This window comes from Zonotrichia albicollis, chromosome 9, assembly GCF_047830755.1.
Source record: "Zonotrichia albicollis isolate bZonAlb1 chromosome 9, bZonAlb1.hap1, whole genome shotgun sequence".
Lineage (NCBI taxonomy): Eukaryota > Metazoa > Chordata > Aves > Passeriformes > Passerellidae > Zonotrichia > Zonotrichia albicollis.
The window spans coordinates 41,644,358-41,671,917 of record NC_133827.1 but is presented as its reverse complement, the minus strand read 5'-3'; the positions used below and the strand labels follow the sequence as shown (position 1 = coordinate 41,671,917).

The 27,560-nt window shown below is 50.5% G+C and overlaps 1 protein-coding gene across 1 annotated transcript; it reads left to right on the top strand.

The window, feature by feature from the left end:
- ARHGEF26 (Rho guanine nucleotide exchange factor 26) lies at positions 1-27,121 on the top strand. Its single transcript, XM_074547570.1, has 14 exons — positions 1-1,596; positions 2,985-3,021; positions 4,873-5,018; positions 8,210-8,266; positions 9,600-9,760; positions 15,317-15,469; positions 15,886-16,015; positions 17,276-17,350; positions 18,100-18,189; positions 21,057-21,211; positions 22,954-23,169; positions 24,410-24,477; positions 24,657-24,761; positions 25,507-27,121. The coding sequence occupies exons 1-14, from the start codon at positions 568-570 to the stop codon at positions 25,647-25,649; spliced, it is 2,565 nt and encodes an 854-aa protein (XP_074403671.1). The 5' UTR covers positions 1-567; the 3' UTR covers positions 25,650-27,121.
- Positions 27,122-27,560: the final 439 nt, after the last annotated feature.

Genomic DNA, 27,560 nt, shown 5'->3' with positions numbered 1-27,560 from the left:
AGCCCCAGCCGGCGAGGTGCCCCTACAGAACGGGCAGGTGCGGGGGCACAGCCGGGGGGTCCCGATGGTGGCACCACCGCACGGCTGAGGCACGGCTGGTGGTACTGCCGAGTGCCAAGCGCGCAATCCAGCACCTTTCCCGGCAGGACACCCGCGGGTCCCGCCGCGGGAAGCACCGGGGAGCGCTGCCCTGCTGCCCGCGGCTCTGCTCACCCAACCCCGGGAACGCGGCCGGCTCCTGCCCAGAGCTCGCCGCGCTCACCCCGCGGGCCCGGGCACAGCCGGGGCACAGCCGGGCACAGCCGGACCCGCCGGTACCTGCGCGGGGCAGGGGAGGGCCCAGGCGGGGCAGGGGCTGTGCCGGCGGCGGAAGCGCCGCTCCGCCCGCCCCCAGCCGAGCCGCAGCCGCAGGTGGGGCGGGAGCGGCACGGCAGCGGGCGGTGCGGCTCTGCCCGGCCCTCGCCGCCCGGCCCGGCCCGCGCTGGCCCCGCGCCCGGCGGGGCTGTGGCGGCGGACGAGCCGCGCTCCGCGCCCGCCTCCCTGGCGAGCGGCGCCGGGCGGGCGGCGATGGACGGGCAGCCCCCGGCGGGCCCCGCCGCGCCGCGCTGGAGGCGGCGAGCGACCCCCCGCCCGCTGCCGCTCGCCTGGAGCAAGCCGCGGCCACAGTCGTACCAGAGCCCCAGCGGAGTGCTCGTCACCGACTTCCCCGTGGAGGACAGGTGCGCCTTCCCCGTGACTCAGCCCGCCGGCACCGGCAGCCCCGCCATGGGATCGGTGTCCAACGGGACCGTGCGGCCGCCGGGCTCCCCCGCGCTGTCCCCGGAGCGGCGCTCCCGGCTGCTCGCCCTGCCACCGGACAGCCCCGTCGGTTCGACCGCCAACGGCACCGTCTCCCCGCCGGGCAGCGGGCAGGGCCGCCGGCCGCGGCCGCCCAGGACAGCGGGGCTGCCCGCGCTGGCCCCGCAGCAGGAGCGGATCGTGTTCGGAGCCAGCGCTCAGCCACCACCGTGCCCCCGGGCTGGTGAGCCCCCGGAGGAGCCGGGAGGATCTCCCGGGCGCGGCCGGGCTGCCGGGCCGCCGGAGGAGCCGGGAAGATCCCCTAGGAACGGCCGGGCTGCCGGGCCGCCGGAGGAGCCGGGAGGATCCCCTAGGAACGGCCGGGCTGCCGGGCCCCCGGAGGAGCCGGTGGTGCCCCGCGGGAGCGGATCGCCGGCCGTGGCGGGCGCGGAGCCCCCCGCGCTGCTGAGCACGCACAGCCCCGCGGCGCGCAGGGTGGGCTCGCAGCAGCTGATCCCCCGCAGCCTGGCCGAGAGCCGGCCCGCGGGCCGCGCCCAGGGCCACGAGCGGGGCCTCAAGGCGCGCAGCCTGGTGGAGACCCCCCGGCCGGCTCTGGGCAGCGACCCCGAGGACGAGCCCGAGGGCGGCCCGGGCGCGCTGCGGCGCGGGCTCCGCTCCACGTCCTACCGCCGGGCCGTGGTCAGCGGCGTGGACCTGGACGGCTCCGCCAACTGCAAGAAGAAGAACAGAATGTCCCAGCCCATCCTGAAAGCGGTGGTTGAAGATAAGGAGAAGTTCTCGAGCCTGGGGAGGATAAAGGTAAGGTGTGCTGAAAGGTGAAGGTGTTGGCTTCGTGGGAGTGTGGCCCTGCTGATCCTGCAATTCCCATAAATGCTGGGAGTTCTCAGATTGCTTTTTTGCTAACGCAAAACTTTTCATGTGACTGTGAGTTTTGAAAGTGCTGTTTTCCAAGTGAGGTGTTGGAGATGGCAGGCTCTGTTGAAACCCAGGAGGTTCAGAGCCTTTGCTAGCTGCCTCCTGCTCACCTTTCCTGCTGGATTCTCCAGCTTTCACAACTGAACCACCGGCTTAAAACCTGTGTCCCAGAAAGGAGTAAACAGGACAAAAAAAAAAGGGACATTATTTTAATAAAGTCTGTGTGCTAGAATAGAGACAGAAAAATGAACTTCCTCCCTCACTTCTCTGAGACATTACTTTTAAAGTATTTTTTTAAAATCACTGAGTGATTTTTAAATTGATAGAAATCACTTCAGGTATTTTAATGCTTGAAAGTAAAAGCAGCATGCCTGTTTTTAAATCTTGGTTGTAATCACTTAGAATCCTGTAGTAGAGTTACAGTGAATATTAATGTATTAAATTGTAAAGACATACCGATAGTGTTCTTTTACTTATCTTAGTGTAATATTGTATTTCGTTATTTTAGATATAACTTGTTACTGTATGAAATGTATTCACAGATTTCTGTGTAGTGAAGTACATCCAAGAGCTGATGCTGTAGCTTTTAAAATAATGATCAGCTTTTTAGCAGTTTTCAGCCAGTTTGAAATTATGGCAGTGGATGCTTCTGTGAAAACACTGCAAACAGCGAAATAGAAATTGATGAATTTGTCAACAGCTGCAGAGAGTGGTCTGGTTTGGTAGTAGACTTAAAACAATGAGTTAAGTTTAAGACAGGAGGACATGAAACTGTGTTGTCCTTACAGAGTTCTCTGCAAGTGGTGTTTTATGAAGTAGACTCTTGGCCCTGGGACTTGTTGCACGAGAGCAGCTGTTTTATTTCAGGGGTTTGTTGTGCTCTCGGAAGGCTCCTTTACCAAGTGCTCCGAGTGGTTTTGTTTGCAGAGGGGAAGGGCAGCCTCTCAGCGCTGCGCCTCCGCACACAGCGCTGGGACAGAGGGATGAGCCGAGTTCACTGAACCCCTCTCCAGCCAGGGCAGTCTGTTTTTGAAACACAGGGAAAACACATCTAAACAAGGCATGAGAGAAATGAAACTAGGGTAGCTTTTCACTTTCTCTCGTGACACAATTGTTTTTACTGAACTCTTGTCCAACACATGAAGTTTACAGATTAGGGCCTGTTGATTTGGTGCCCAAGTCTTGAATAAAACAGACATTCTTGTTACTGTGATTATTTTGCATTCTCCTCCTTCTAACATATTTCTCTTTTCTCTTAAAATTGCCTGCAGAAGATGCTGAAAGGACAAGGGACGTTCGATGGGGAAGGTGAGTCCTGTTCTGTCCAGACTTGCTAATAACTCCCAAGGGAAATGAACTTCAGGATCGTTTTGCACGCTTCCTTTGTACAGAGTCAAAGACTCAGTACCTTCTTTTTCAGTAATGCAGCTGAGATTTGGGACTATAATTTTGGCACTCGACCTACCTTAGGGCTATTTTAAAGACTATGAAGTGACAGACTAAAAAGGTGTGTCAAGGGCTTCTTTTCCGCTTAAGCTCCTGTCCCTCCCCAAAGCAGAGCTGTTGGCTGTGTTTGCCTCAGCCCTGACAGCTCTGTGCACTTCCATCGTTCGCTCCTCCAGGTGGGACTGCCCTCCTGCCTGTTCTGGGGCTGTGCCCAGGTGCGGGACATTTGATCCATCGGGGGTTTGGGCCCTCCCTGCAGCACACCCCTGAGTCATTACCCTGGCCTGGGGGTCACACAGCTGTTTGTGCTTCTCATCAGCTCAGGGTGCTGGGCTCAGCCCTTGGGCTCTGTAAGCATTTTCATTTCTTGCTGCTTAGGCTTCAGATATAAGTGTCAGGAAAACACTGTCTGTGGAGCTGTATTTTTGTGGTACTCATTAATTCTGGGTTTGCCAAGTTTGCTGTTTTTCCCGATATTTCAACAAGAAAACATCTATGATAAGTCCACAGAAGTTCTCTTATAATAACTGCTACTCTCGTGGCTTTTCCCTGTTTAATGCCTCTTTGAGGTCATGTCAGCTGTGTTACTTTCCTCTTGTTTCTATTTTCAGAGCTTCCCACTCTGTTTCTTTATTTTTGTCTCTTCTCATGCTATCTCCTGATGATGTTTTCTGGATTCTCTTCAATGGTCCTGTCTGTCTGGGACCATCCCAGCTAATAACTTTCTCTGGAATGCCTCCCACAATTCAGTTGCTGTGACAGTTTCCTCAGTTGAAAGTGTATAAACTCAACAGGCTCTTCCCCAAAGCTGCTCTGAAGGCCACACCTGGTCTGAGCAGGGGGGACAGACCCACCCAGCCAGCTGAGGGGCTGCAGGAGTTGGGGCCCTGCCTGGAGCAGCCAAACTTCCACTTCAGTTCCCCCTTCTCTTGTAGGGGAAGATTGGATGTTATCCAAAGCCTGGCCCATCTAAAAGTACCTTTCAGAGCCTGCCTGCTTAATGGCTGAGTTGGCCTGTGGGTTTTTGTGGTGTTGAATTTCTGTCCTTGCTCACTGCTGTTGCCAGGGGTGTGTGGCCAGGGAGGGTGGGAAGCAGCAGAGTGCTCCATGCCTGTGTTCCTTTGCCACTGATAGTTCTCAGTTCATGATGGCACAACTCAAATACACCAGGAGGGTATTTGGTCTGAAGGTGCATAGGTCTCCTGCTTACTCAGACAGGCTTTTAACTTTCTGATTGGACTAGCTCTGACCTCAGATGTCTGAAACTGGGAAACAGTGAAATGTGAAGACAGTATTTAGAGTTGAGAGAAGAAGGGTTGGCCTGGGCAGTGTGCTTTTCCTGGACATGAAAATAGTGAGACCTGCACATCAGTGGCTGCTCCACTGACACACAATCCTGTTTGCTGATTGCTGGTTAATTACAGAACTGGGCACAGCAAACCAAGGAAGAAAAAATTGTTTGCTGTTTTTTTTCTTGACAAAGGCCACATCTGTTCTTTAATTCGGTCTGGGAGGATCTTTGGGTACAGTGATCCATTGTCACTGTACTGCACCATTGTCCAGCCCAAATCAGTTGCTATCTTTGTCTTGTGGAGTGTGAGCAGCACAGTGACACTTTGGTTTCTTCCATTGTTTAAATGTTACTTTAAATTTTTGTGAGACCATCTGAACTAACTTTCTAGCAATGACTGACGCACTCTTGTTATTTGACAGAAAATGCTGTGTTATATCAGAACTATAAGGAAAAAGCTCTGGACATAGATTCTGATGAAGAGTCTGAGCCCCAAGAGCAGAAGCTGGATGACAAGGTTGTTTTTCACTATAAGCCCCTGAGGTCGACGTGGAGCCAGCTCTCTGTGGTGAGTTGTATGGCCAGAGACAGCATCTCAGGGTGGGCTGAAGCAAAGTCTTCTCTTACTCGCTGCTGGAGTTTTTGGCTGAAATTTGTCATCATCTTTGTCACATCATAACAACGACATGGAGGTCCCAGTCAGTTACTGGTCTTTGTTTCACATAAAAAACAATGAAACCAAGTTCATTTTAGAGTCCTGTACTTGGCAAAGACACAACTTTACTGATTCATTAAAAAAAGTGTTGTGTGAGTTCACTAAAAGGGTGAATTATACTGAAGAAAGGCTTCAGTTAGTCACAAACAAGTTGCTGCTGAATTGTTCTAAATCACTGCCCAGCAGCTCTTAGGCTGGCTCGAGTGCAGATGTTTGATGGAAAGCATTTTGAGAAGTGCAGAGCAGAGCTGGTGGTGCTGTGCTGTCCCTTGCACAGGCTGGGAAGTGTCTGCAGGGCCTTGGCAGAGCAGCATCGTTAAACAAAGTGAATTCAGCTGTTCTGCTCAGGGCTGCAGTCTCACTGCCTTCCCTGCTCCTAACCTGACGGATCACTGATGGCAGCTGCTACTGCCACAGCTCTTTCTCAAACATGGGATTTTGGGACTGAAGGAACCATAAAAATTCTGGACTATTTATGTGGCCTCTGGAGGGATATCCCTATAATGAAGGATTTGGGGTTGTTTTTTGTTAATGTGACTTGTAGAATGTTGTAGATGCTCATCTCAGGCATTAGAGAGATTATGCCATGACAAGATCACCTGGAGGATTTGACCATCAGCTTTGTATATCCCAGTAAATGATGGATTAAGCCTCAGGGAGCTCCCCAAAGGCTGGTTAGATGGTCTCATTAGCAGGGCTGTCTCACAGATGCTGATGACCCTTTGCACTTTAAAGTATTGAAAGATGAATCTCTCTGATTCAGTAATTATAACGAAGGCAAGGCAATGTGGTTTTGTAAATATGTGCGTTAATTTTCTTTTTCCAACAATCAAATACTTAAAATACAGTTCATTGGCTTCATGTTGCAAAAAAAAAAGTGTTTATAATGAAGTCAAATTGTTTTTTCTGCCTTCTGGGCAAACTAGCAGTTAAATGTTCAACAGCTGAGGTATTTTGGAAGGAACACTATTTAGTAATAATAATGATAATTTCAAAACACTAATTTGCTTTGAGACAGAAATAGCATGAGGACCATCTCAGGAGGAGAACTGTGCTGTGCTTCACTTACAGAAACCAGCTTGTTCTTTACTGCTCCTTGCACACAAACTTGTGCACTGTCTGTATTTGATTTGCAAAATTGGAAGTGGGGAGTATATGGGAGAAGGTGGTGCATGGAGAAAACAAAATCTGGGAATGTGAGACTCGTAGTGACTGTGTTTATAACTCTGGAAAAATTACATGCTGTCAATGTGTATTAAGAAGTTAAAAAGTGAGTCTGGACTTGTTGCAGGAAGTCAGCTGGAAAATGTCAGTCCTGGGTTTCGGCATATGCTAGGAAAGGAGGAGGAGAATGCCTGTGGTGTTTGTGAGCAGTGCCTGTGCTGGGAAAGCGAGGGCAGGGGCAGAGGGATCCCCTGGCTGCAGGAGGCTGCCCTGCAGTGCTGAGCCTGGGGGTAGTGCCCTTCAGGCATGGAGTGCTCAGATTCTTCATGAGAACAGGAATGTAAAAGGGTGTTTCTGTCTTCCTGAAGTGAATTCACACGTGTTGATCTCAGATGTGACTGGTTTCTCATTCATGTAAAATTCAGGTGCCGTGAGTGGCTTTAGGGAGCCACTCACAGGTCCCTGCCCAGGGCTGCCTCCCCTCCGTGGTACCAGCCCAGACCCCTGGTGTGACTCTCTGGGGCCTTCAGGGCTGATGTCTGCACCTTTCTCTCCCTGTACTAAAGGGCTTGTGGTCACTTTGGCTATGGTGCAGCCACTTAGTAGATTCCTGTTGAGTTCCCCCTTTCAGCACCTCCTCATTTTGAAGGCACTTTTTGTCCCTGACCAGAGTTCACCTGTCCTCCTTTCATCCTTTGCTTCTCACCTTCATGGTTGAATCAGTCGTTGCTGAGGAGAAGCCAGTCCAGTGTTAGTAGCAGTGATGTTGGGCCTCTTCTGTTCCTTCTGATCATATTCTTAATGTAAATAAAGGGGGGTTTTTTGCTTAGTATCACACATGTGATGTTTTTTTAGATTACTTCAGCTTAAACATTTTGGACACATCAAAATTAAGTACTGAATTTTCTTTGGCAGAAATGGCCAGAGCAGTGTCCATATCTGGGTCTCTGTCTTTTGGAAGTGTTGCTGTTGGTGGGGAGTGTCAGGCTGGGCCCTTGGCTGTGAGTTCATGTGCCCTGAATTGCTGTGTACTCAGTGGGACACACCCGTGTGTGCCAGCTGCAGTTTGGAGCAGGAATTCAGCAGGTGCCCCGTGGAGCTCCCTGCTCTCTGGCACTGTCTGTGTTAACAGGGAGCACTGAAATCTGGGGGATGTGTTCCTAGCTATTTCCTGTGCTGTGTATTTTTAGAAAACTCTTCCACGGCATCCAGAAAAAAGTTACATTGCACCTTTCAGTGCCATTGCACTTCCTCAGGAATGCTCTGAAGCTTTCAGGCTCCTGATTAAGATGTACTTTAATTGTTGAATAAAAAGCCATCTAATTAGCTCTTGCTCAGCATCCAGAAGTGTCTGCTGGTGGTGCTGTGGGGGTCTGGGAGTTGTGTTCCAGAGGCTGGTGGCTCCCACACTGGAATGTTGCTGTCACTTCCACAGGCATTTACCTGTGACTCTGTGCTTTGGTGTGCAGACCCGAGTGTGGCACCTCCTTATTCCTGCTGCCCAGCATTGTGGGGCCTGCTGTGCAGGAGTAAAGTGAGGAATAATATATCCTTTAAAATGCCAGGGAGCAGGTGGAGCAAGAAGAGAAAGCTGTTGGTGATAGCATGTTAGGAGAAGACTGACAGAAATGGGTGTGGGTCTGGTGTCTGTGATGTGCCTCTCTCCTCAAAGAGAGCAGGGCTTTCCACGTGTGTGGTGCTGTGGCCCTTTCCCTTCCCTTGCCCTGGTGTCCCTCCTGATCTGGGTCCTGTGTTTGGAACTCCTGTAGAGCCAGGCCCTCCTTGGTGCTTTGCTCTCTAGGTTTTGATAGTCCTGTCTCTCTTTTCAATCACATTTTCCCACAAAAGGTATTAAAACATCGATTGATTTGTCTTTGTAGGTGAAGAAGAACGGCCTGTCAGAAGCCATCAGCCAGGAGGAAAGGAAGAGACAGGAGGTACTCTGTGTTTTGGGGCTGGCTGCTAGGGCTGCACTGCACGCCTGCCTCAGTGCTCTGCTTGTTGATAAGAGTTCATTGCTTGCCTTCCTGCTCTCCAGTGAGGTCTCCTCTCTCCCCAGGGAGAAAAAATGAGCCCAGAGTGTGCTGAGGTGCCTGTGTCCATGCCAGGGCCTCCTGGGCTGCTCCAGCCTGGCAGCACCAGGGTCACTGCTGTGCCAGGGAAGGGGTGCCAGGAACTCCAGCTCACAGAGGGGAAGGAAATGTGGCACAGCAGTTTCCATAGCAGTGGGGAGCAAAGAGCAGCTTTTACAGAGCCCTGGGCTGTACCTACCCCTGTGGGCAGTGCTGGGCACGGGGTGTGCCTGCTGGAGCCCAGCTGGTCCCTGAGCCCTGCAGCAGGGCAGGGGCTCCCTGATGGCAGCAGCAGCATCAGGGTGCTTGTTCTCTCTCTGCCCTTTGCTCCTGTGTCCTCTCCATCCACTTTCCCTGTCCCTTTTGTTCCTTGTGTCCTCTCCATCCACTTTCCCCGTCCCCTTTTCTCCTGTGTCCTGTCCATGTGCTGTTCCCCCGCTCCTCCCTGCAGGGCTCTGTCCCAGGGAAGGGGAGCTTGCCAAGCCCACCTGGCCAGGCCAGCTGTGTCCCTGCAGCTCCTCCCCAGTGTGTCCTTCCCCAGCAAGCAGGGCTTGGCTAGCAGCCCTGCAGCATTACCTGCCATGGCAATCTGTCCCAGTGTCTTCTTTCCTCTTCAGGACATGGCTCAGCCTCCTCCTGCTGGGAAGCTTCTGAGACAAGGCTTGTATTTCAGTGATATCCTTTAGGAGCCCTTAGTCAGTGTTTCCTGGAGCCATACTTGCATCCTTTCAAAAAGAACATGTTCTTTGCATTCCTTTTAAATGTAAAGTCTTCAATGTTACCAAAAACTGTTTTCATGCCTGAGGGTTTTTAATTTGAATTTTAGAGGCCAGTTCTTTCAGTGGGAGCCTAAATAAATATTTTTAAGCTGTAGGTACGTTACCAATTCATGCTTTTGCTGTATTTCTTTTAAAGTGCCTTTTATCATGTATTCTTTATCCGTTCTTTGAATTGCTTTTTAGAGCCTATTAGATTGAAAACTCTGAATATAGACTTGTTAACAATGACTTTTTTCTTAGTATTGAATAAGTTATTTATAATTAATGATGCAACTATTATAGGGATGAACATTTAAGTCATAATCTCTAGGTTACATCCAAAACTTTGCTTTGCACCCCTGCTCAACATTTTCTTTTTGTTTTTAAGGAAAAAAGCCCAATCACTAGTAAGTCTTTTCTTTCCCCCCTTCACTTTGCAGGCAATATTTGAGGTGATATCTTCTGAGCACTCCTATTTGCTGAGCCTGGAGATTCTGATCCGGATGTTTAAAAATTCCAGGGAACTGAGCCTCACAATGACCAAAACAGAGAGCCACCACCTCTTCTCCAACATCACGGATGTTTATGAAGCAAGCAAAAAGTGAGTGTGGCATTTTTGTACTTACCAGAGCTGTGCGTCCTTAAACACAGCAGCAGGTTTCTCTTTTCTCTTTGGATGCTGAGTTAGCCATTTTAGTGGTGAGCATTTCTTCCCAAGCTCCTGCTGGTTTGCAGGTGGGAAGTACAAGTGGCAGAGATCTGCACAGCAGTGTGAGCAGGGCTGGCCTGGGATTTGTGTCTCTGAAAATGGGAGGGAAGGAAAGCACAGAGTGAATCATAGTGGAAATCAGCATCCTTCAAATCTGAGCAGTTCTAGGCTAAATGCTGCTCGGGCATTCAGACCTGCTCCTTGCAGGGCATCAGATTAAGCTCAGTGTGCCCTGCTGAGCTGTTGAACTGGAGCTGGAGTTCCGTGCTTGCCCTGCAGAGCTGGCTGGTGCCAGGTGGTGCAGAGCTCTGTCCTGAGGCGTGCTGTGCTCTGGGACTGCCCCCCTGTGTGGGCACCAGGGCCTGGCTCTGCTGCCAGGGGCATCTCTGCTCTGCTGCTTTGGGGCACATTCCTTCAGTCTGCAGCCAGGGAACAGACACTGCAGATAGTGCCTGGAGAGGAGGAAATGGCAGATCTTACAAGATACAAGTGCAGAGGAGTCTTGTTGCTGGCTGGTAATTACTGCCAGTGTTATTTAATCCAGGGCATGCATATGTATGTGCTCTCAGAGTACTTCACACTCTCTTTCACAAAGTTACTGGAAGTGGCTTGGCTTCCTTGCAATTTGTTCTGTTCACAGCAGCAGGTGGATTATGTATTCCACATAACTAAAGCATCAGACTGTCTGTGTTGCTTTTCCTGTCCCTGATTTGCAGTCTGCAATGAGCACAGTGGCTGCAGTGGCTGGTGAAGGTACTGAGTGCTCTCAGCTGTGGCTCTCTACAGCTTTACATGGATCTCTTTACCTGTGGAACAGAGAAATATTGGCCTCCTTTCAGAAAAGGGCTGAGGGTTGAACAAGGATTCTGAATGGTTTTTTATTTTGCTCCCACTTCTTTTGTCCCCTTTGTGAATTCTTTAGCATTAAACCCTCATTTACCTTAGTGGAACTTGTGAAGGTCCATGTCCCCAGTCACAGTAAAGTTATTTTTTGGCTTTTTTCTCTGAGACACCACAAAGTCTGTGGAATTTAACATCTGTTGTGCAGCAGTTTGACTTTTGTCTTCTGAAGTTCATGCAGCAGCAAGATCTTGTTTTTTGGAGGCTGATGTGCTGTGTCAAGTGCAAACGCAGTTCAGGAGCTACCGAGCAGGAGAATGTTTGGGCTTGGCTGGGGACCCTTCCCTTCTCCCTCCCTACCCCCCTTCTTTGTCTCTTGCAGTTGAGGTCTTTGCCAGAGGCTGGGGTTGTGTGGCCCCAGAGCCACCCCAGTCTGGTGGCACCGGTGTCAGGGAGTGCAGCTCATCAAAGGCTTCATTTTCAAGGAAAAGTTCCTTTTACAGGTGCTCCTTACACGGTGTGAGGTGTGAAAGTAAAGGACAATGGGGGTGGGGAGAGCAGAACTCTTAGGGGAACTCTAGCATCCCTTTTGATTAATAGACTTCAAAGGAAGTGGGAGGGAGAGGAAAAAACAGGATGGAAAAATACCACATTAGCCTAGAGTTGTAATCTTATTCTTTCTTGTGTGTGAAGTCTCATGGTTTAAGAACTTGGGTTTTTATGACTTGGGGTAAAATCAGAAGTCATAACTCCTTTTTAAACCTAAATGAAAACATAATTTATCTCCCAAGTTTTGCAATACTGTTAAACTAAAACAAAACTCTGTGCTGGCTTTGAGCAACGTCATTTCTGTAAACAATGGAAGTGATTTTAAACCAGATACCAGCTTGGTATCTCCAGACTGCTGCTTTCTGTTTTCAAGGGGTTTCAAAGTAACAAAATCCACCTTTTCACTTTAAAATGGAGTCTCTCCCATTCTGCTGGTTTTTAAGCAGCCTTTGCTTAGTACAAAACCTGAGTATGAGGGTAGTTACCAGTGGTTTTGGTTGCTGGGACAAAAGATTGGTGAGCTGAAGAACCTGTGCTGATGAAAATACTTCATAAAAACTTTTATTTGAAACTGCTTAAAGCCCCTGTCTAGGAACTTTGACTTGGAACACGTTTAATGGAAACTCTCCAGTAACACCAGGATGCGCCTGTAGTGCCTGACAGGGCATTCCTGCGGGAACAAAGCTGCCTTTGTTGGGAGCAGAATGCAGAGAGCAGAGACTGTCTGTGCCTTTGGGAGCTGCCTGGAATGTCTGTGGCAGAGGAGTGGGAATGAATAACCTGTGCAGCACCTGCTGTGTTTGTGGGAGCTCCTGGAAGGTGGCTCCAGAGAGCTGGAGCGCACGGACCCTTGTGTGATGTGCTGGAACCCAACCTCTCCCTGCTCCAGCCTGCTCAGGGGCCCTTGGGCTGGGCTGTGGGGATGCCAGGGAGCAGCTCAGCCAGGAGTGAGCCAGGAATGCAGCCTGAGAAGGCACTGTCAGGTCAGACAGCTCCCCAGGAGCCTCTCTGGGGAAATGAGGGAAGTGTCTTCAGGAGCAGTTGGTCTGCAGGGTCACATCCCCAGTTTATAGGAAGAAGGAAAGCTTTAGCATTTGTGCCTTCTCTGCCATTAGGCCAGCAAAAGACAGATGATTCTGTGATACCAGAGCAGCATTGGCAGAAAAAGATCCTGACAAAACCATTTTAACAGATTCTGTCAGGTTTTAAACTCTTTTTAGTCGCAGAGTGACAGGATTGAGCACTCTGGCTGTGCTGGGTTCATGACTTGCAGGCATTCCCATTTCATGTTCCCACAGCCGGGGCTGGGCACAGGGGGCACACAGGGGGCACACAGGCTGCAGGGCCAGCTGCTCCTGCCTGGCCCTTGCCCAGTGAAAGGAGCTTTGTGGGCTCTCAGTCTGCAGGCCTGGATGTTACATTTGTGTGTGTAGCTGTGTGTTGGCTTCCATTGCTGAGACTGTGGGAACTCAAACTGATTTCAGTTCTGCACTTTAATAAGCCTCTCTCCAGCCCTTTTATATTTTGATTCAGCATGAAGATTCTATGGAAATAAGACTATTTTTCCTATTTTCACTATTTTAAATCCCCCTCCCCTTCCCTAAATGACAATCATGTTGCAGATGTTCAGCTTCTGTCCCTGATGAGAAGGCTCAGGTTTGGAGAGGTTAATCAGAAATCTCTGTTACTTCTGGCTGAAGTTATCTCAAGGTGGCAGTTGTTGCTCTGGTGACAGCTGCACATATCACAGCCCCTATCTCCAGGGGGAAGAGGCTGAGTTCTGCTTGCTGCCCCTCCCCTGCTTTCTGTCCCTGGTGGTGCCAGCAGCACCCTGGAGCTAAACCTGCATTTTGAATTTGGCCTTCGGGAGTGTTACAGAGTGGATGGCTCTTTAAACAGTGTAAGGACAAGGTGAGGGAAATCAAATTCTGTCCTATAGTGCTGTTTGACTTTCTCTGAATTGGATCTAACTTTAACCAGAAAAATCCTGGAATTAACAAAGAGATGTTTGAAGTAAATCCTTCTGACATTCAGCAAAAATAGCTGCACACATCACAGCAAATTCCTTGTTGGTTAAATTGAATGGAATCATTCCATCCCTCTGTCTTGAGCTCTATGGCAGAATCTGTCCTAAAATTATAAGTGAAAGGGTTTATGATGTGTCTGGTTCACTGATTGTGTCCAATAATTAGCAGATTGGATATGGAAAACTACAGCTTTTGATTCAAACTTGGATGCAGGATTTCCTTATGGGACATATTGGGAAATGGGACTTTGATATACTGCTCCTCTTTGTCTCTCTTTTCCCTTTTAGCTTTTCTTTTTTTTTCTGTCTTCTCCTCTCCCATGTCTTTACTGTTCTTGCAGAGACTGTCTGTGCTGATGTCACTGCTGAAGCACCAGATAAATTCTAAAGGTGGAAGCTGTGGCCCAGCAGGGTCCAACACCTTGTCAGTGTGCCATAGCACAGCAGGAAATGTTGGATTTCCTCATTTCCTGAGCAAAGTGAATTGGCAGCAGTGGGAGGTTCTCCCAGCCATAAACATGTCTGAGCAGAGAGAAACAAATCCCAGTGTGGGACGGGGCTTGCTGTGCCTCCTGAGACACTGCAGGCTCCATATTACAGGCTCTTTTTTCTGTGATTTTATTATTTATGTGCCCCTTGGGGCTGGCCCAAGCCCCCAGCCCAGGACAGGTCTGTGGCAGCTCAGGATGTGCTGTGCCCTGGAGGGGCTGTGTGGGGGACAGGAGGTGCTCAGGGCTCTGCCTGCTGCAGCGACAGGGCTGTAACAAACCCTGCTCAGTGCTTGCAGGCTGAGCCCTGTTAGTCAGCCAGTCCATCTGCAGCTCCTGTGTCAGAACATCACAAAACCCAAAACCAGACCAAAATCCACTCGATTGTGGTGGCTCTGGCTGCCCCACCGAGAGCCTGGCAGCCACTCCGTGCAGCAGCTGCTTCTGAGCACACCTGGAGAGTACCTTAATTTAGTTAAGCTCAGTTGCTGCCCACAGTCAGCTGCTGCTCAGCCTGTTCTGCTCCTCTAGCATGTTTGAGGTGTGTTTGTAAAGCAAACTGTGGAGGGCATCACTTGAAAAAGGTGGCAGATTTGAAGAGCCAGTGTTAGCGATAAAAAATTGGAATAAAGGGCTGAAATTAAATAAAGCAGATTTCAAAATATTGGAGCTTAATGTGAGCTCATATGTTCTGAGTATTTCCTTAATGTTTTCTGTGCTGTATGAGGATTTTTGTATGAACTTGTTGACTGCAGGGAGTTGAGGATTCTTGCAGTGAATGCTGGTGTACAAAGGCTTCAGGCAGGACAGCATTTCATGTGTGACCTGCAGAGCTGCTCTGTGAGCTGTTCCACCCCAGCAGTGGCAGATTTCCAGTGGGCACCATGGAAATCAGGTGCTTTGGGAGTGTTGGGAGTGCAGAAAGCAGTGGGAGGCATCCAGTGGCCAGAGAGACTCACATGTGGGACAGAGACAGCAGGGAAGCTGTCAGAACAGCATGGTGAGGGGAAGGGCCAGCTCAGGAGTTTGGGTTCTGTGCCCATTTTCAGTGCTTCCAGTGCCTCTTGGGTTCCAGTGGAGGGCTGCAGGATGTGGAGCACCATGTCCTGCTCCACCGCCACATGGCTGTGTCCTTGGCTCAGAGCCCCACATACCTGTACTCCATCGAGCACCTCTGGTGCTGTGCTGCCTTTAATTGCAAGAGGAAATGTGTTAATGTGTGTATGAAGTCGTTTCATTTCTTTTCCAACCCTGTTTCTGGAAATTCTGGTCTGACCAGCTCGGTGATGCTGTTTGGCTGTGGCAGTGGGGGAGTGGGAGGTGGCTGTGCCAGCGCTGCTGCTGAGCTGCCAGGGGCTGTGCCCTGTGTCCTGGGGCTGTGCCCTGCCAGCACTGCCCTCGCTGCCCTGCCAAAGGAGGGATGGCCTCACCCTGCCAAGGCCAGCCCAGCTGGCATGGGTTGGTAACAGGGTTGTGTCAGGGGAATGCTGTGAGAGGAAGATGCTGTTTGCATGTAAAAGTGAGCAGTGGATGTTAACCCCCCAGGTTCTTTGAAGAGCTGGAGGCCAGGCACCAGAACAACATTTTGATCGAGGACATCAGCGACATCGTGGTGAGGCACGCGGGCTCCACCTTCGACCCCTACGTGAAGTACTGCACCAACGAGGTGTACCAGCAGCGCACCCTGCAGAGACTGCTGTGAGCATGGAGAGCCTCCTGCAGGGCTCAGGGCTGGGGGCTCTGCGTGCACCTTTGTGGGTACACCAGTTTGGGGGGGCTCCCAGCCGGGCTGGGCTGGCCCTGCTGGGCACCTCCTCCTGCCAGGTCATGGCTCACACTCCCTTCCTCTGTCAGTTCGGTGTCACACAGTGTGACAGTGGCCCTCCCTGTGTGGCACACCTGGGTCTGCCCTCACAGTCAGGGGGGGCAGCTCCTGAGCTTTAATGTCAGTGCTGGGGCTGGTGGATCTGAGAGAATAAAGCTGAAGGCTGGGGTGGTCTGACTCCTGCAAATGACATTCCTTTTTATAAAATCATGGTTTATTTAAAATGTAGCAACTCTCATAATCGTTTGGTAGAGCATCCCATTGAATTGTTCCATCCTCTTTCCCCCAGAGCCACAAACCCAGCGTTTAAGGAGGTGCTGTCCCGGATCGAGTCCCACGAGGATTGCAGGAACCTGCCCATGTTCTCCTTCCTCATCCTCCCCATGCAGAGAGTCACTCGGCTCCCCTTGCTGATGGATGTGAGAGCACCTGCTTCCCTCTTTCCTGCTGCTTGTTCTAACACTGTTAACATTCTCTCAGTTCTGGTTCTCTCCAGTCTCTTCCTGCCTTCTTCCTTACAGCACTCTGGGCTGTGGATTATGGATTCCTGCTGCATTTTTTGCTGACTGGGACTGGACCCTCCTGCTCCCCCATTCACAAGTTAAATACTTGGATGTTCTAGTGGGGAAATTGTACAGTAAAGGGTCAGAATGGTTCTGAAACTCAGGAGGAACCAGCCCAGGAATTGTATGTGGTGCTAGGATTGAAATGAACCCTGCAGCTGAAAAACAAGACCTGCTGTTGTGTAGGATGGTGAGGGCCCTTAGGCAGGGAGTACTCTGGGAAGCTGAAGGATGGACTTCATTCCCAAGGGAGCTGTGTGTGAGTGGCACTGAGCTGTCCCTCCCTGTGCAGTGACCAGGGACTCAGTGATGGGGGTGCCATCATGGAGTGATGTTTCTGTCTGTATTATTTGCAGCACACACTACAATCAGTTTAGGTGTTACACTTACAACCTAAGTTAAATTCAAAATAGATCCATCACACTTCTCCTAAAGTTACTAAAAGGTATTTTCACCAGCTTTAAAGAGGTGTAGATTTTACTCTTCAATCTTGTTTGTCAGGCAGAATTCACACCAGGAGTTGGGGTATTTCACTTAAGGTGCCAGGACTAAGTGAGGAGCTAGATCACCAGAAGGAGTGCAGATTGTGATCAGGCTCAGATTCCAGCACTGGTGGGAGCCACAAACAGAACTGATAATTTTGTTTGTATATTTTTAAATTGAGCACTGAGTAATTTGATCACCTGGACAGTTAGTTCATTCATGGATATTGAATTCTCTCTTCTCTGCACTATGTTTCTAGGTAAAAAATGGAATAATAATCCAGTATTCCTGCAGAGTGTCACTGGGGGTGCCTTCCCCTTCTTGGGCTTTTTTTTTTCCTATACCTCCTTCCCTTCTTTGGCTGAAATAATCTAAACAATCAAATCTAACATTTTATTTCCCACTCTTTCAGTTTTGTTTTTTGTATAAACCTCAGCTTGAGAGGTTTTTCATCACTTTGTTCCCAAACCTTTGCAGGGAAGCATTCCTTGGTATGACCAAGTGACCGGAGTTCCCTCTTTATCTCAGTCCACAGCTGTGATTCAGCTCCTGGACTTCAGTTAAGATGTGAAATCTCTGTGGGTTGCAGTCTGTGCTGTTTGGTCCTCTGAAGTAACTGATGTTTTGTTCCAGACTATTTGCCAGAAAACTCCCAAGGATTCAGCAAAATATGAGAACTGCAAGCAGGCTCTGAAGGAAGTTAGCAAGGTATGCTCTCAAGTAATTCCTGAGTACTTCCAGGGAAAAATGGATGTTTTGCATGCATAAATACTGCAGGCAGGAGGAGCACTGAAGGCTCTGCACTGCTGTATTTAAGGAAGGGCACTGGGGATTGGGTTTGTGCAGAATTACTGGCTCCTACTTGGGAAGGGATCCCAAAGTGGATGATACTGTGGTGATTCTGGGTTTGTGGGGGAGCAGTGTGGGAAGTGAATCCAACTGGGAGGCGGGTGTGTGTTTGGAGCTGATCATCAGCCTGGGTCAGAGCAGTGCCCTGCTCAGCCAGAATGGGGCTGAACCTTTGTTCCTGCTGGAGAATCACAAATGATGGGGTTCCTGTGGGATCACTGGGGTCAGGGGGAGCTGGGAGCGGTGCAGCCACGGGCCAGCCCTGGTCACTGTGGCCCTGCAACCACCATGGTGAGGTGGATGTGTGCCTGCTGGGGTCTGTGCCCCAGAAATGCCTTTGGGCCCTCAGAAATGCCTTTGGGCCCCTGCTGGGATGTGTACCCCAGCAGTGCCTCTGTGTCTTGCTGGCTGTGTGCCCCAGCAGTGCCCCTGCAGGGCTCTGTGCCCCAGCAGTGCCCCTGCAGGCTCTGTGCCCCTGCAGCCTCTGTGCCCCAGCAGTGCCTCCGTGCCCCAGCAGTGCCCCTGCAGGCTCTGTGCCCCAGCAGTGCCCCTGCAGGAGCAGCAGGCTCCTGTGCTGCAGGCCCTGCTCAGCCCTGTCCCGTTTGCAGCTCGTGCGTCTGTGCAACGAGGGCGCCCGCAAGATGGAGAGGACGGAGATGATGTACACCATTAACTCCCAGCTGGAATTCAAAATCAAGGTAGGATGAGGAGCATGATCCTGACCAGCCAGGACAGTGAACAGGGGAGCATCACCAGCATGGTCATATCCCACAGTGATTCTGGAAAAATGAACTGTTGTGGCATGACAGAAATTAAAACTTTTGGTCAAATATTTTAATTTTATTAGAAGGTGATGCTACAGTACAAGGGAATTTGATTAAATACTGAGTGTACAGTATTCTTTGCTGTCAAGATAAAGCTGCTGTGAAGATTTTGGCATTAAGAGAGAGGCCAAAGGCTGCTGCTCACTCTCAGATTTGCTTATGTACCTGATGGGAAAGGTGTGCCTGTGAAAGCACTTCCAGGCCAGGGAGGGATCCAGGGGTGTTTGTCCTTCCCCTCAAGGGTGGGATATCACAGGTTTCTATTAAACACTTCCTGTACTATCAGTCTTTTGTAGGAAACACCAGCAGACCCAGTCATAGGTAGGGGAGGTTTATTAGACTTTGTTTGAGTACATTTATTATTTCTATTCAATGTTTGCTGCAATCCCATTTCTGTAATTCATGTCTGATACCATTACACAATGGGGATTCTTCTGGGAGAAGATTGTTTCATTGTCAGGCATGTAGTGAGTGGAGATTGGTTCATGGTTTTAAAAGCACAGCTCTTGAAAGGCCCTGGGTCAGGCTTGGGGCAAATGCTGCCTCCAAAAAGACATTTTCAACTTGCCTAAAGTATTTTTATTCTCAAATTCTGCCTAAAAATTGATAGTAATAATATTTGCTTATAGCAACAGCAGCAACAAACACAACACTTCTGGGCAAGTGACACCAGAGCATTTCCTGATGGGTGGTACCAGACTCAAATCTTGATGAGTCCAGCGCAGTGTGGGAGCTGAGCTGCTCCCTGGTTCCCTCAGATCCCAGGAGTCCCTCGGGGTCTGGGGTCCCTCTGTCCCTGCCCATCCCTCTCTGTCCTGTCCATCCCTCTCTGTCCCTGTCCATCCCTCTCTGTCCTGTCCATCCCTCTCTGTCCCTGTCCATCCCTCTCTGTCCTGTCCATCCCTCTCTGTCCCTCGGGCTCTGTGGCTCCTGGGTGACCCCACCTGCCCTGGGGCTTTGTCTTTCCCTGATTTTGTGTGAGATTTCCCATTTTGCATCCAAGCCCCAGCCCTGCAGCCCCTCAGGCCCCAGAGCAGGGGAGCCCAGCTCTGCTTCAAGGCATTTTTCACTTCTGAGAGCCTCTTTTCTGCAGCAGGGCCATGGTGCACGTGATTTGCTCCTTCGGCAATTCAAGAAAACTTAAACCAAGCTGCCTCTGGAAGAGAGTCAATTAGGAAAATGGGATGAACTCATTTGGAGTACAGATTGGAGGAATTTTTTGTTCATCCTCAAATAGAACTTTTAAAAGTATTTTTTGGTTGTAAACCAATCATCATGGGACTGTAATTCTCTTTTATGGTCATTATAAATTAGTTAAAGTATTTCTGTTCTTGCCCAGTCTCACAGAGTTTTGGAGATTTGTTTATTATTTAGTTGGATGTAACTGTGGAGAGCTTCATGGGAACCAAGGGAAGTGACTCAAACCTCCTGGTGCTTGTGTACATGGCTCAACTGTGGAATTCAATTTTTAATTAAGTTTCAGCAGTTTTTGTTCTTTAAATTTTGCATCTTTTGCACGAGAGAAGCTGTGGGAGTTTGTTTTAGGGAGTCGGTGTTTGTTCTTCCAGCAGTGAGGTCTCAGTCCCAGCACTGGGTTTGGGTTTGGCTCAGCAGGTACAGGCAGGCTGCAGTCGGCTTGGCCAGGGATTAACAGAGACAAAAAGCCAACTCATGCAGAATGGGGAGGCAGCTGACAAACTGCATGAAGGGATGTTGTTTAAAGTGTGTGAAAGGTGCTTAAAGGAGGGAAAACAGGCAGTTGTGTTCATCACCTTGGTGTGCCTGGAGTGTCTGGGGGCAGCCTCGCAGGGTCTGTGTGACAGCTCAGTCCCACATCTCCCTCCCTCCCTCCACCTTCCTGGCCCAGAGGGACAAAAGGGCCTCCTGCAGGCTCTGTGTCTTCTGCAGCTGGGGATAATTTGGATTAATGAAGGCAGGACTTCACATCAGGCAGCTCAGGTCCTCTGCTGCAGCTGCTGCAGGTGTTGGCCCTCACCTGGGGGGAAAGGGAGCTCCTGCCCCATCCATGAGCTGGATAAAGACAGGAGCTGTAGGATCCCTCCTCAACATTTTCAGTAAAGCCTGACAGGCAGCTGGGCCACTTCAGGAGCACAGCAGGGCCATGGGAGCCTTCCCTTGGTGCTGCCAAGGAGAGCAGGCAGAGGTGGGGAGGGAAGGAGGCTGTGCCTGCACTCCCAGAACAGGAGGGTTTGTACACCCTGCTGCCCATGTCGGGATTTGTACACCCTGCCTGCCTGTCGGGATTTGTACACCCTGCCTGCCTGTCAGGATTTGTACACCCTGCCCGCCTGTTGGGATTTGTACACCCTGCCTGCCTGTCGGGATTTGTACACCCTGCCCGCCTGTCGGGATTTGTGCACCCTGCCGCCCATTCGGGAGCTGCTCTCACCCTGCAGACACTGCTGAGGTCAGGCTTTGCTCGGTGCCCTCAGGAGCTCTCACAGCCTGTTCCAGCCCCATGGGAGCAGTCAGGTCTGTTCATTTCTCTTTTCCATGAGCAGCAATGACAGGTGCCCCAGTGATTCCCAGGTATTTGCAGCTGCTACCTGTGTGTTGTAGCAACGATGCAGTCCCTTGAACTTTGGTAACCTCTTTGTGTTTGTAATCTCTGAGCTTTGAGTTTATTCAAGCATTTTTCCCAAATAGATTGTACTCTGTCATCTGTTTTTGAAAAATTATTTAATTTGGAAGGATTACAATGTGATTTTCTTGCCTTGCAGCCGTTTCCATTGGTTTCCTCTTCTCGGTGGTTGGTGAAAAGGGGTGAATTAACAGCATATGTAGAAGACACTGGACTTTTTTCCAAAAGAACCTCTAAGCAGCAGGTGTACTTCTTCCTCTTCAATGATGTCCTCATCATCACCAAGAAGAAGAGGTAAGAGCTTCCCCAGTATAAAACTGGTTTTGTGTTCAGTTCTCAAATCACAGTGACTTTTAATGTGATCCTGGCTGTGGAATGAGTTCAGGAGTTATTTGAGCCTCTGCCATGGGTTACCAATAACAAGTAACTGCTTGTTAAACAGGATTTACTTTTGGCAAACACAGTTAAGATTCCAAATTGTCAGAGGAATTAAAAAGATGATTCTTTCTGCCCTAGCAAAGACAGGTTTGGGAAGGATGAAGTGTTGGGACTGCCCTTGCCCTGCACACTTGCCAGGACTGCAGGAGCATGAGGCTCCCCCTGATTTCATTAGCAGTGCTGGAGCTCGGGGTGAGCCCTGCTCCCACCCGCAGCGTTGCCATGGATCCACAGCATGGACAGAAATGTTTGTTGGACTTGGGGCTGAATGTTTGTGGTTTTCCTTCAGCAGCTGAATCGCAGACGATCCTTAACATTGCACCAAGACACCTCTCCTCACTTGGAGCTAAAAATGGGCATTTCTGAGGCTGCACTCGGGGCTTTACCAGAGTTCATCTCCAGCCCTGGCTCTGCCCTGGCTCCATTGCTGAGCTGTGCCTCTGAGCTGCTGGAGATGCTGCAGAGGAGCAGCCCAAGGGCTCTCCAGTAACAGGGCTGCTCCCCAAGGCTGGGCAGGAGGGGACACAGGGATTTGGCACGTGTGCAAGGCTTTGAAGAGGGATAAAAATCTGCTTTTCCCCACTGTCCAGATTTTAGTTTATTGGGAATGTTTCTTCTGCCAGCTGTCTGTGTAGCCCCTGCTGTGTGTAGATACAATCTGATTTTTTTTTTAATCATTAAAATGCCACAATACTTGCCAAGCACTAATGCAGTGTCCTGAGAGGAGCAGTCAGTGGCAGCAGGTGTGGGGATGCTGGATCCTGAGGAGAGGGTCAGCCCAGTCCTGCTGACACAGACCTGGCTGTGGGCTGGGGCAGGGCCTGCTGAAATCAGTGCAGTATTCACCCTGAGGGCTCGTGGGAAATGCACTCGCTGCTTCTCCTTGGGCTTGGATCCCTGCAGCAGCAGTCTGATCCAGCGGGTTTGTGGGATGGAAGTGAGGAGTGGGAAGGATTTGTAGAGGTTTATCTGCTGATTAATTAGTAAGAGGTTCTGTTACGATTAGCTGTGCACATGTACAGACTAGTTGATTATTCATAAGAAATACATTTATTATTCATTGCATAAATGCATAGACACATTTCTTTTTCAGACACAAGATTCCCATGTAGTGATGGCAGCACTCCCAGCTGGGATTGCCGGTTCTTCCCTTGGCTAAGGAGTTATTTAGACTAAAATACTGAACTGACTTCTTTAAAAAAAAAATGCACCTCCAAAAATCCCCAGACTTACCCTAAAAAACCAAGCCCAAATCAATCCTTTCCCTGATTCAGAGCATCTGAGCAGGATTGGTTCCATGAGAAGCATGTTGTGTGTCCATCATTTGGGAGTGCACAAAGTCATTCTGCAGAAAGAACCCGAAGCCCTGTCAGTGTTTGTTTCCCAGAACCCCGGTGAAAATGTCTGAAAATGTGCCCTGGGAGCTGGGCTGGGGCTTTGTGTTGCACAGAGCTCTGGCAGAAGCTGCTCCCCCCTGTGTGGGGCTGGGAGGAGCTGGAGGAGCCGTCCCCACCGCGGTGCTGTGGCTGGGGCCGCTTGCAGGCGGACGGAGCGGGGATCCGAGCCCTGACCCGGTTCTGTTCCCTGCCTGCCCGCAGTGAGGAGAGCTACAACGTGACCGGGTACTCGCTGCGGGAGCAGCTGCTGGTGCTGCCCTGCGACGGGGACGAGCCGGGGCCCGGCTCCTCTCCGGGCCGGAGCGCCCCGGGGATGCTGCACCCGGGCAGGAGCGCGGCCTCCCATCTCTTCAGGCTCCTGCTGCTCAGCAACCACGCCGGGGACAGGGTGGAGATGCTCCTGGGAGCAGACACGCAGTGAGTACCGCTGCTGAGGCATTTCTGCACCTGTGTCCGCGGGCGGCTCCTCCCGCCCTGCCCACAGTAGTACTCGTTTATTTATTTATTTATTTCTATTGCTTCTTCTGGTTTATTAATTGAAGCTGCTGGGTAAGGCCTCGATTACCCTGGCTGCAGAGAGGAGTGTAGCTGTGCCTCGGGCAGGTTCCTGTTCCCTGTGCTGGGTGCCTCACCCGAGGGTCGGTGCTGTCACCGCGGGCACAGCACCAGGGCGCGGCACAGGAGTGTCCCGGGCACAGCCAGAGCGCTCTGGGCCCTGAGCAGGCACTGGGATGTGCTGATGGCTGGAGGGAGCAGCAGGGCTGGAGCAGGAGCAGCTCTGCTCCTCTCTCTGGGGCACCCTGAGGAGTGCCCTGCCTTAGAAACCTGTGCCTGTGCCATAGGAGTGCCCTGCCTTAGAGAGCAGCAGCACCCAGTGCCTGCTCTGGGATGTGCATGTGCCATCAGCTTCCTCACGGCCTCCCAGCACTGAAAGAGTTCACTTGTTCTGGGGGAAGCTGGAGGCAGGACAGAGACATGAAAGGGAGTGCTCCAGACATGTCCCTGCCTGGAAAAATCGATAGTTTTAGGTTGGCTTTGAAAGTTTAGAATAACCATGAAAGGAACTGAAGATCATCAGTGCTTTCTATTAAAGATCTCATTATAAAAGCAGGAGATGATTCAGACTTGTTTGGAAATGCAATTTTATTGGGGAAAAAATGCAGGACATTTTTAGTTGTCTGGGCTTTGTATGAAAAGACATTTTGTTCTGCAGACTTATTATTGATTTGTTCTGTGCTGTTTGCAGTATAAATAGCAGTCCAGCTGATCATTGCTCAGAGCAAGAGTCTGAAAAGAATTCCTGTATTTTAAGTTACCTATTTTTATAGTCTTATCTTTTGAGAAGGATAGGAGGGGAATTTCCAAGGCCAAACAGTTCAGAATAGTTTTGTGCAGGTAAAACTGAAATGTTTTCTCTGAGCCAAAGACTTCCAGCACAGTTTGATCGTGTTTCACCACCTCCTGTGGCATTGGGTCCTAAGGAGAAAAGCACTAGTGTTAGGTGAGAACTTTCTATGGCCCTGGGAGGAAAGCAGAGCACACACAGAGGTGCTGGGTTACTCACAGGGGCTGAAGGGAGAGATGGAGGCACTGGAAGAAGCAGGGGCAGCCTCAGAGCTGAGCATTCTCCAGGACATGAGCTGGTTGTGCTTTGCAGGAGTGACAGAGCCCGCTGGATCACGGCGCTGGGCCAGGACAGCGACAGGCAGCACACGGACAGGACCAGTGAGTGACAATGCTGGGGCTCCCGGATGCTCTGCAGGGCACTGCCCTCACTGGGGCTGGCTGGGCTGCCCTAAGCCATGGGGGAAGGTGTAGAGTGGAAATGTGTTAAATAAATGGTGATGTGTTGTAGTAAAAGCCCTGTGACTGGTTTAACTGAGCCTGGCTCTCTCCTTCCCCAGCCCTGGCTCAGGTGGAGACCATCAGGACGTACACAGCCAAGCAGGCCGATGAGCTCTCTCTCCAAGTCGCTGATGTGGTTTTGGTTTATCAAAAAGTGAATGATGGTGAGTGAGGATTTTGTGTCAGTAACCATTTGTCACCTCTGCAGGGGGATCCAGCTACAAAAACGTGTTTCCTATTAGCACAGGGCTGCAGTGAGTAAAAGTTCAACTTCCAAGGAAAACGTGAGCATTTGGGTTCAGGTTTCTAAAGGAAGCAGCAGCTGTAACCAGCTGCAGAACATGGCTGCTGGCCAGTATTGGCATGGGAGGTGTCCACAAATAGGAAATTGAATTAGTCTAAAACCACAGAGCTCAGACATTCTGGTGAGTGCCAGGGTTGTCCAAGAGAAACAGCCCCAGTGTGTCGTGCCATGGCCTGGGCTCTCCTGCTGCAGCTCTGGCACGGGGTGCTTGCTGAGGTTTGACACAGGATCGAGTGTCCCAAGATCACTGTGGTTCTTGCCCAGACCTGCCCACAACGGCATTGATAGCACCAAGTGCTGCCCAAGTCAGTCCTTGAGGGACTAAATTCTAACTTGCTGTTTCTCAGTTACCTGTGAAATCGGAGATTCTGTCACTGTACTGTAGCATTACTTCAAACTATATTTGAATGACAAAAAAGACAGTGAAATTGTGCAATGCTTTGCACATACTATTTTTTACCTGGTCTGGCTGGATTACAAACACCTGCCAAAGCTCTCCTGACCTGGTGCACGATCCCCAGTCAAGGCAGATGCAGAATACCCCTCAGTGCCCCCAGGGCAGGGCAGGGTCGGTGCAGAGGGGTCACTGCTGTCCCTCCCCGCAGGCTGGTACGAGGGGGAGCGGCTGCGGGACGGCCAGAGGGGCTGGTTCCCCTCGGAGTGTGCCAAGGAGATCACCTGCAGGGCCACCCTGGACAAGAACATGGAGCGCATGGGGCGCCTGCTGGGGCTGGAAACCAACGTGTAGCCGTGTCCTCAGCCCAGCTGGGGCTGCTCTGGGACAGGGGGCAGCAGGGCCACAGCCCAGCAGCACCTGACACTGGGGAGCCCTGCTCTGACAGCTCCGGGCTGAGCCCCGGCCCCAGCAGTGGCCGGGCACTCCTGCAGCTCCTGCCTCGCTGCCTCCTTGTGCTCCTGCTCCTTCTGCTTTGGAGCAGCTGAAGTTGTTTTCAGCAGTGCTGGCTGTCCTGCAGCCCCAGGCCCTGTGTCACGGGCCACTTGCCTTTGTGTCAGCAGCCGTGTGCTCCCTGAGCTCCAGTGCCCAGCTCTGGCCTCTCTAAAGGCTGACCTACCTCTCCAGGGCAAGTCCAGGGCTGGCCCTGGCCTGGCACAGGCATAGCTGGCACCACCTTGTGAGGACTCTGCAGCTGCTCCTGCGTGGGGCTGCACAGACTGCTCCAGGTTCTGCTGTAGGCAAAGGATTTCTGCAAGCTGGATAAAGGCACCACCCTCTGCAGAGCAGGTGCTGCTGCTCCCTCCCAGCACAGTATTTTGCTGCAGAGTAACAGGTATTTGGTGCTGGCAGTGGGGCAGTTGTTTATGGCTTCCTCAGCTGTCCACTGAGGTCTTGCATCACTCAGTGCTGCAGAACAGGGGTGATGAGAACGTGAACTGCACTCCCTGCCCTGGGAACAAATGCACTCGTGGTGAGCAGAGTTCAGGGCAGGTGGCTGCAGAGAGGTGGGAGAGGGGATGAGAAAAACCCTCTGTGTTAAGGACCAGCTGCTGACTCAGCAGCGTAGAAACGAGGGGACAACTTGTACTACCAAGGCTTTCTTCTGTTGCCTTCCCCAGCCTCTGCTGGTTTTTATGTAAGATGCTGATTTCAGTGGTGAGTGAACTGTTTGTAAAGATGTGTAGCTCTAATAATTTAAACTACATTAGGAAGGCAGTAATTTTGTACAAAAATACTTACCTGAACAGTGTGACAGTGGTTATACAGCCTTGCAAATTAATTTATAAGTGGACTGATAGAATAGTAATGAGAGAAACTGTAAATTGAACAAAGACTTATTTAACATAGTAAAAACACTGCTACTGTTTTAACAAATTTCACTGTATACATGTGGATGTTTAACACATAACTGAATGTATAAATCCAGGCATTAATTTTATTCAGATTTTTTTTAATGCACTGTATATATTTTTCATACCTAGTTTTTCAAAAAATGCTGTAATGTTTTGTAAAGACATTTTTCATTTTTCCTATTGTTGGACACAGTTCTTCAGGAATTAAAAGAATTCTATGATTTTATAGGACAACAATCAATAAAGTGCTTTTAAATCCTTACTAAAAAAAGTTTTGATTTTGTTTTAAATGCCATAAAGCCGCCAGTTGACAAATGTCATTTTTGTCAGAGAAAGTAAATCTCTTCAGTAAACACTGGCATTTTACATTTTCCTGTTCTGTAACGATAAATAGCACAATCTTGTGTCCTACCTCATGTCATAGATCCCATTTACCTGTTGGACTTGCAGCAATGGCCTGGGACAGCATCTCATTGCTGAGGCACCATTAAGGGGGACATGGGAAAAGTCTTCAGTTCTCTCTGCTGCTTGGGGTCCAACCTGGTGTGGTGATCCCCCAGAGAATGGACCAGGCCTGCCTCCTCCCTCCCTGCTGCCACCGGGGCTCTTCTGCCCTTCCTCAGCCTCCTTCCTCTCTACTCCCCTTCCTCAGCCTCCCTCCTCTCTCTCTGCCCTTCCTCAGCCTCCCTCCTCTCTCTCCCCTTCCTCAGCCTCCCTCCCCTCTCTCCCCTTCCTCAGCCTCCCTCTGCCATCCCCAGCCCCAGGGCAGGGTGATTCTCCTCCTCTGTCTCCTCATTTAGAACACCTGAGGGTGGAACAGTCAGTTGGTGCAGGGGAGGGAGGTTAACCC

Bases quoted from the DNA above. Each gene is read 5' to 3' on its own strand.
- ARHGEF26 (XM_074547570.1), top strand. From the start codon at position 568: ATGGACGGGCAGCCCCCGGCGGGCCCCGCCGCGCCGCGCTGGAGGCGG. The intron at 18,190-21,056 runs GTAGGATGAGGA...CTTGCCTTGCAG, and splicing joins AGCTGGAATTCAAAATCAAG to CCGTTTCCATTGGTTTCCTC. The intron at 24,478-24,656 runs GTGAGTGACAAT...CTCCTTCCCCAG, and splicing joins GCAGCACACGGACAGGACCA to CCCTGGCTCAGGTGGAGACC.